General features: G+C 44.2%; 1 protein-coding gene across 1 annotated transcript; it reads left to right on the top strand.

Annotated features, from left to right (window-relative positions):
• Nucleotides 1-620: 620 nt before the first annotated feature.
• On the top strand, nucleotides 621-5,220 carry CCDC195 (coiled-coil domain containing 195). Its single transcript, XM_075716043.1, has 3 exons — nucleotides 621-885; nucleotides 2,288-2,549; nucleotides 5,088-5,220. The coding sequence occupies exons 1-3, from the start codon at nucleotides 621-623 to the stop codon at nucleotides 5,218-5,220; spliced, it is 660 nt and encodes a 219-aa protein (XP_075572158.1).
• The last annotated feature ends 3,234 nt before the right edge of the window (nucleotides 5,221-8,454 follow it).

Below are 8,454 nucleotides of genomic sequence, written 5' to 3' on the forward strand. Positions count from 1 at the left end.
AGCATTAGTTTACCTGCTCGTCCATCACAGCTGTTGGCATACATCGTTAATAGCGGGGGTCTCGCACCGTATCAGCTTTCATTTGGAAATTTAATTTTCCTTTGAGAAATTGCTAATTCTTTTCCAGATGCGCAGAGCGAAAATGAGTAATTCACCCAGCGTTAAGGGAGAGATGAATTGCTGCCCAGCAAAGAGCGACCTCTCCCTCTGTGCCGCAGCGGCGATCGCTGACCTCTTCTGGTAAACCAAAGGAAATGGGGTCTGTCTTCCTTGGTCCTTTTGGAGAAAACCAAAGCCCGAGGCAAGTGAGGGGGCAGGAGGGTTTTCCGATGATGTGGCGATATTGTGTTGACAGTGATTTGTGTAGTGTGTAAGAGGCCAGCTCTGTGCTGAAAAATGAGACCCTGGATGAATAAATCATGGGCCCTCTCTTAGTAACTTGACAACTCAGTCCAGCCCTTGTGGCGGTGGGAGCTGGCCCAAGCCCTGCGTGCGGGGAGGGACTTCTCTTGTCCAGAGGCTTTTAAGGGCAGGGTCTGTCCGCCACCGGCTTAGGAGCTTTTCTGCACAGCAGGTGCTTTGGTGGGGGAGCAGGGAGCCTTGCTGCATGGTGTGGGGCCATGGAGGGAAACGTGCACCTCCTCCAGGTCATCCGCAAGATGCGTTCCCAAATCAACAAGCTGGAGAGGGAGAACAGGGCCCTGAGGGGAGAGCTGCAGGTCTGCGGGCAGAGATCTGTGCCACTGGAGAGAGAAGCAGCGAGAGGAGGTGGGAAGAGCGACGTGAGGAGCCTTGCCAGTGATGGGGAAGGACCAGCTGGCTCTCCAGCATCCCTGCATGGAAGCATCATGGCCGGTCCTGCTCCGGCACCAAAGGAGCAGACAGGTACCAAAGAGCCAGGGCTGCCCATGGCACCCATGTGTGCTGCCCATGCAGGGTCTCCTAGCCTGGCTGTTAAGTGCCTGCAGGGAATGGGATGTGAGCCACTAGCTGCCTGTCTAGTTAACTGGAAGTGCTCTGGCCTCCTTCAGCGCCCACACCCAAATCCACCTTAACTGTATGTCTCACACTGATCTTTTTTGGGGGGTAGCTGCATCCCCCAAGCTGAGCTTAGTGGAGAATTTTGCTGCTGCTCAAGCAAAGAGTTCAACTCAAAGAGTTCAGCTGGTCTTTCTTTAAGCAGAATTTGACTTACTGCTTTGAATTTTTGTGGGCATGGACTATCTTGCCCATGCCTGTCCCCTGTCTGTTCCAGACAGAAAAGGACCAACAGTTGTAATTATGCCATAACCTCTCTTGCCTTGGTAAAAGATGAAAAAAACTCTACAAAGACCAACAAATAGTGATGGGTTGCATACATCACACCAGATGTGCAATTTCCTCTTGCAGATAATGCAGTTAGTTTTGGCTGAGGGAGAGAGAGGCCAATATATAGGAACACACTCTCTTCACAATTTTATCAGAAGGGAAAAAATGGAAATATTCTTCTGTTATACAAGTCTAGTTGGGACTTCTAGAGGATTTAATGAACCATGAATTAGAGCAAAATGTTGTTTGGTGAGAATTAGTTCTCTAGAATTGGATGTGGTTATTCGCAGGGTCTGGCTGTTAGGTATCGTACGTGCTTGAAACCTGTCACCTCCTTGTCTGGTGTCTGTCACGTCTGGTCTGCTGGAAAACTGCTTCACTAACACAACTTCTTGGCATTAGTATGGTGTGTGTTATGAGTTGCAGCTGCCATTACAATGCACGTGCTCCACAGGTCCGATGGCTGACCTAGCCTCAGCTCTGAACCAGCCTCTGGAGAGGTCCAGGCCATGGAGAAGTGCTCCCACAAGTTTTGACAGAGACAAGTCTATGAAAATGAACGAGATGAGAGGCTGAACAGTACTGGTGGATTTACACAAAGCTAGATGAGTGCTGCAATTGAGTAACGCCTACTGCTAAGCCCACTGAGCCCAGTGGTCAGGTTACTAACCTGAGGACCTCTTAAACTGGGGCTGCTGGTGGCTATGGATGTCGCCAGCTTGTGAATAGCTGACTGGTCTTTCGGTGAGCATGAAAGATGTGCAAAGTGCTTTTCAACCTTGTGGCTTTTCCTCTCCATCTCCCTTCTAGGAGAAAGGGTGGGATCCAAAGGGGCTGTTTGGCCTCCTCTGCCTTTTGGCCTCCCCATGTACAAAACTTTTTTGAGCCAAAATAAAGTTATTAAAAACACCTCGAGGATACCTGAATTCTCATTATTATTATTATTGTTCCTAGCTCTGCTTTTGTCTCTGCTACTCAGATACCACCATGACTGTGCGGCGCTACTCCACCGCTTCACCAGCGCCTGCTCCTTCCAGCGCGAGGTCTCACCGGGACGGCAAGAGGCCTCTGAGCAACAGGCTCCCGGATGCACCGGGCAGTGCCCCGCCACCAGCCCCTCCTGCTGCAGCACAGCTCGCCAGTGGAGAGGAGAAAGGGCTTGAAAAAACACCGGCCAATTGTCTCTCCTACAGTCATTCCAGCAAAATGAAGCTGTTTCAGGAGCATGTCTATAAGTGCAGGTGGGTTCAGTTTGCCTTCACAGCATCGCCTGCCTGGGCTGGTTGCAGGTTTCACTTAATAACATATGGACATTGCTTTGGGTTTTAGCTTGTTATCAGCAAAATCTTTGTTTGAATGTATATGGGCATTGAGCAGACAGGAGACCTCTTTTGGGTAAGTTGTCCTGCTTCTCCTTGCAATGTGTGAAGATTGCCAGTGTTAGCCATTTGAATGTACTACAGAAAGGAAAGGCTGAGGGGAGATAGAAGGGGATTGAAATCTTCTCTCCGTTAAAGCCAGGCAGAGTTTTGCAGATTGATGTGTTGTTCTGACAAGCTAAGCTTGAAAGGGATTTTTAAACTTTCAACGAAAAACATGGAGGTATCAAGGAACTCAGAACTATGCTTCTGAAAGTGTGATTAATATGGCTTACGGATTTAGATGTACTGTATCATATTTCCCCTGTAATTGAAGCATTACAAGTTAATGCTTTCAGCCTAGGGAAACATATTCTCAGATGGATTCTAAATTAAGTGAAATGGCTGCTGGATGAGCCCTGAGTGTCTCTGCTCATTGATGAGAAGCTTTCCAACACAGGGCAACAAGCAAAAGTAGAAGCACCAATAATGAGACTGTGATATACAATGTCCCCAGTCATCTCCTGGTGCTGATATATACACCCTGTGAATCCATGTAGGTTGCTGGTTTTAGTGCTCATCGTGCCATCCTCAAAAGAAAAAGAGTCCAAATGGCCTCAAAGAGTGTGCGTTTGAACAGGGAGAAGTCCGTGGGTCTGTCTGCCCACGCATGTCCCGGGGCAGGACTCCAGCAGCCTCTGCTCGGGAGCTGCACGGCTGTAGTGCGTTGTGTCACCTACATTGACGTACCCGTCCGTGTGGCACATCGTGTCAGCTTTTATTCTGTACCACCCTTACACAGCAGCGCGTCCTCAGAGCAGACCAGCGCGCAGCCCCTCGCATTCCCCGTGCAAACCTGGTTGGGAGCCCAGCTCCTTGCTGAGAGGCTGGAGGGGACAACAAGCTCAAGTTTGCATAGGCACCTAGGTTTTCTTGTAAGGATATTTGAGGGTCAGATGTTTTACAGCATTTAAACACCTAAATTTAGTCCCTGGCAGGGAACTCGTATCGTTTTCAAAACCACCCTGACCCTGTAACTCTGGATTTCAGCATATGCTTCACTGGGTTCAGGGAAACTTAAGACTCTCGGTGCACATAAACGCTTCTGTGAGAGGTTTGCCCTGAAGCCAGCTCGCGTGGAAAGCATGCGTGTTAGGAAACACAGGGTCAGCGTGCAGGAGCAGGAACGGCAACAGCAAATGCTGCTGCTTTCTCATAAGGGGAAAGAGAGCTTTCAAAGCAATCAAAATAGCAACGTGGATCTATTCCATCTAATGCCTTGGGACCTACAGGGTTAAAAGCACCAGTTACCCAGCGGCCAAAGGAACAGTGATGATTATTTTATCGCTGTCTTTGAAGCTGCCTTGTCAGCTCTGAACAGCAGTGAGTGTGGCACCGTGACTCATGTCCACTCAGGGTTGGCTGCTTTAGGAGAAGAAATGGCTATGGAAAGAGCTTTTTACCTGCTCCCCTCAGTAGACTGGGTGATATCCTGAAGCATGAAGCTTTGTGTTTCTTACACCGAAAAAAGTTTTTATTTTCTGGTGATAATAATGGATGTTTCCATTATATACACAAAGGTCTAACACAGACAGCAATCTTACTAAGCTTATAACCAGTAGGATAATTTGTGGCAATGAGTTCAGCAAGCTAATTAAGCTTAATATTTTACAGTGATGACATTTTTGCTTCCCAGCATGCTGGGCCATGTCAGGCTTTCCTATTCTTTGTTTATTGTAGTTTTCTCACATTTTGCTCCAAAGCTATAATCCTATATAGGATGCTGAATATTTTTGCTTTAAAATTAACTCTGTAGAAGCATCAACTTGGATTTATCCAAGTGCAGTTGCATCCAAGTAATACCAGCACTGCTAACAAATCATCACTAATTTGCATGTCTACAACATTTTCATTCATATATGCTGAAGCATTATTTATACCATGTGATTCTACCACGTGATTCCCACTTTTTTTGGTAAATAAAAAAAAAGACTAAATATTTGAATACATTAGGCAGGATAAGAGAGGCTGATAACTGTTTTCAGGGCTATTATAGTAAAATTACAGCCACTGAAGGACCTCCTGGGTCCATGTGGGTGCACGTGCACCCTAAGGGTTCTGTATGTGCGTAGCTTTGTACATACACATCGGGCACTGACAGAGAGATGTGAGGCTCGATGGAAAAAGGGAGATGCTTCCAGCAGACAGACAGGCAGGCAGACAACACTATGCTTGGTCCCTTGGGAAGACCATGTGAATCCCGTCCCAGCGGGGCATGAAATCCTGCCTCCATGCAGTGTGCAAGTGCTAAAAGCATTTACCTTTTGCTTGCTGGGTTGTGGGTTTTGGTTTTTTTTTTTTACTTTCTTTGTACGTTTTATACATTTGTAATCCTCATAATGCTTTCTCATTTTTCTCCAGGGGTAAAGGCAAGGCTGTTAGTTTCCTCTTACCAATGGATATGTCATCATATGCTGAAAAGCAAGGTTCCCTCAAAAGCACACAAAATCAGAGCACAAAACAGTTAACCACCATTGCTGAAAAGGATATATGAGCTAGTGAATTTTTAAAGGCCCATTGCTTCTTGAGATAAATTGGCCTTAAATGATAGCTGTGTCTCAGGTTCCTTTCCTGCAAAACGCTTTGGCAGGCTGCCTGCAGAGAATCACCCAGCCTGTGTTTCGGGTCACTGGCCTGATGTTTAGCATGGAAATGGAAGCCACGACAAAGCCGGCTGGAAGCCCATACACCATGATGAAGCCACACGATAGCAAAGGTACCTTCACAAAGTAGCTTCTGCGCAACATGTCTCAAGGATCCCTTACCTTAGGACTGCTGCACACAGGGTGTTGAAGCTGGTTTTGATGTGTTTGTCACAAAAAGTGGAAACCATGTCACCGTTTGTGTTTGCTGATTCCCTTGCCAGGAAGGTATTTGATGCAAATGACAAAATAAGAGCTCTTAAAGAGCCTGTGAGGTTTCCTCTGTATGTAAAACTTCACAGTACAAATACAGCAAAGTTAAGAAGGTGTTGCAGAGTCAGTTAACATTACTCTGAATTTCTGCAAAGCTTGGCAATGACTGTTTATGTCCATTTGTAGTTCACCTCTAAAGGAGCACAGGGAAGAGTAAGTACTAATCAGTATGACAATGTAACTACAAATCTGTTTCTGACTCAGTGTGTTCAGCCAGCCAGAGACTAAAGGCTGTATGCCAAGTCAAAATAGGAAGAATTGTGAATATCAGAATTTTTCAGGAATGGCTTCTCAGCACGGCTCAGATCAAAAATCATTAGCAGAAATTCAGAAAACAGGTGCAAAATAAATGTGAGAACTACAAACAGCTTGTAAAAAATGAGGAGTGCTTGTTAGTTCTAGTCATGTGAGTAAAGATAGTGTCCCACGTGTTTATTTTGATTACAGGTATTTATGGAACCAAAATATTGCAGATTGCTATTTCTTTTTGTACAGGGAGCACTAATGATTGAATATTGTACAGAGAATGCATGAACAGTAGATGTTTGTACCAATAATTTCAAGGAAGATTTTCATCTCATTGTCTACTTTCAAACTCTTGAACTTTCAGAAGTGAAAGCAGAGACCTGGTGGAAAAAAAAAAAACCCTTCTGGATTTTCCGTGATGTTGTATACAAAAATCTGTGCTCCTTTTTCCATTTTGAAATTCACCATATTTTGTATATTCAAGTACATTTTTAATATATTCTTACCAATGAAGTAATAATTTGAATTGCACTGCTGGTTTATTTGTGGATTTTTATGTTCAGCTTGGGCCCATACAGAGTGCCATTGTAATGTCAGAAGTAATGAATCGATGACTTCTAGCAAATGAGGTTGCAGTTTGGAAAGTTTACTGAACAGCTCATTTTAGAAGGCATTTGACAGGGAAGTGCTTTTTAAATGTTTTAAAGAAAGCTTCATTGTCAGAAACTAGACACTGTATACATGTTCAGTTAAGTACCTAGATCCAGTTGATTTCACTTAGCAAAGTAACAACAAACGTCTTTGAAAATCTGGCCCCTAGACCTTTAAGGTACCCAAGTTTTTGACAATTCATGTTTGAACACCAGTTTTAATGGGATTTGGGAATCCATATGCTTTAGACAGCTTTCAAAAGTCTCAACTTTTAAGTTTTCTAAGCCTCAGCTTCCATGAAGCAGCAGTGGGAATTCTCTTCTCCCACCCTTTTTTTATCAATTCAATGTAGATAGGTCACTGACACCAAGACTGCGTATTAGTAAGCATATGACAATGTCAGTTGTAGTGGGCTGCTGATTCTGATGTCACACAAACACATATAATTTTGTGTATGGTCAAGAAATTAAACTCACTGGACATTTATTAGAGGTATAATGGTCTTTTGTATTCTTATAGGGAAAAAGAACAGAAAAGGTGGAAGGGAAAAGAGGGAAAGGAATCACAGTAGTCACTGAAAAACAGCAAACGGCAGCCAGTATATTAATGGAAAGATTTATTTTTGAATGATGTTTTTGCAGTCTTTAGCAGTGCCCACAGATTTAAGAACACATGATGATGCAAGACATTAATTTTTAAAAGCAGTTGTGCAGATTTGACCTAGCTCTGCATCTCCAGGAGAACCAGATTGTAGCAGAGGCCACAGAGAAACCACTGAGCACATCAATTTTACCACAGTACAGCATGAAGTAACTTACCATGGAGCACTTACTGGCAATTAAAACATTCCAATATTAAACATTCATAGATTGTTCAGTGCAAAAAGGGCAGGTATAAGCAAAGCGAGTGTTAAATTTGGACAGAGAGATGCAGGCAGCAATTAAGCCATGGTCCTTTTCTTTCTTCTTCCCAAGAGGATCCATAAAAGTTCAGAGGAGCTCTGGGCTTCTACCTGAAACCATTCTGGAATATATCTATGGTAAACCCTGGAATATATACTAAACCCTATTCACTGATGGCCAGGCTTGTTGGACAATTTCCAGTTGGAAATTCTTCCTTTCGGGGAGGTGGTCAGTATTCAGCCACGCAGGTATGGGACTGCAAGAGCAGCTGAACACAGCAAGAGCTTCCCTCCTGCATTAGCACTGGCCACTGAGAGATGCACACTCCTGTGTCACACTTGTGCTTGGGGCTAAGGGGCTTCATACCTCCAGAGCGAATGCTGATAAAGATGGAGTCCACCACTGCCATTTGTTAAATGATGTGGCCTCAAGTTGCACCAGGGGAGGTTTAGATTGGATATTAGGAAAAATTTCTTCACTGAAAGGGTTGTCAAGTACTGGAACAGGCTGCCCAGGGAAGTGGTTGAGTCCCCATCCCTGGAGGTATTTAAAAGATGTGTAGATGTGGCACTTAGGGACATAGTTTAGTGGTGGACTTGGCAGTATTATGTTTACAGTTGGACTTGATGATCTTAAAGGTCTTTTCCAACCTAAATGGTTCTATGATTTTGTGCGTTCTCCATTCCATCAGCACTAGTCAACAGTAGTGAAATGCATCTCTAGGTTGGAGACAAAAATGTCTTGTCCGACTTGATTCTCGACTTAAATCAGTGGGATAGTGTCGATTTAACTGTTACTTCACATTTACATCATTGTAAGTGAGATAGAAATTGGTTATTATCTTTCTTTAGGAAAGTCTTTTTAAAGCTATGGTCATTATACAGAAGTGCAAAGCCATGAGCACTGGGTGGGTGGGGAGGAGTTACTAAGGATGAAGGCGAAATTTAGACATCGTTTGTCTGAGGGTAGCACACAGTCAAATGCTTAAAATCTTGATACCCAACTTAACAATAA

The sequence above is a fragment of the Pelecanus crispus genome, chromosome 9 (assembly GCF_030463565.1).
Source record: "Pelecanus crispus isolate bPelCri1 chromosome 9, bPelCri1.pri, whole genome shotgun sequence".
Taxonomy (NCBI): domain Eukaryota; kingdom Metazoa; phylum Chordata; class Aves; order Pelecaniformes; family Pelecanidae; genus Pelecanus; species Pelecanus crispus.

Coding starts and splice junctions, on each gene's coding strand:
- CCDC195 (XM_075716043.1), top strand. CDS start 621: ATGGAGGGAAACGTGCACCTCCTCCAGGTCATCCGCAAGATGCGTTCC. Junction 886..2,287: donor GGCACCAAAGGAGCAGACAG/GTACCAAAGAGC, acceptor TCTGCTACTCAG/ATACCACCATGACTGTGCGG. Junction 2,550..5,087: donor GAGCATGTCTATAAGTGCAG/GTGGGTTCAGTT, acceptor ATTTTTCTCCAG/GGGTAAAGGCAAGGCTGTTA.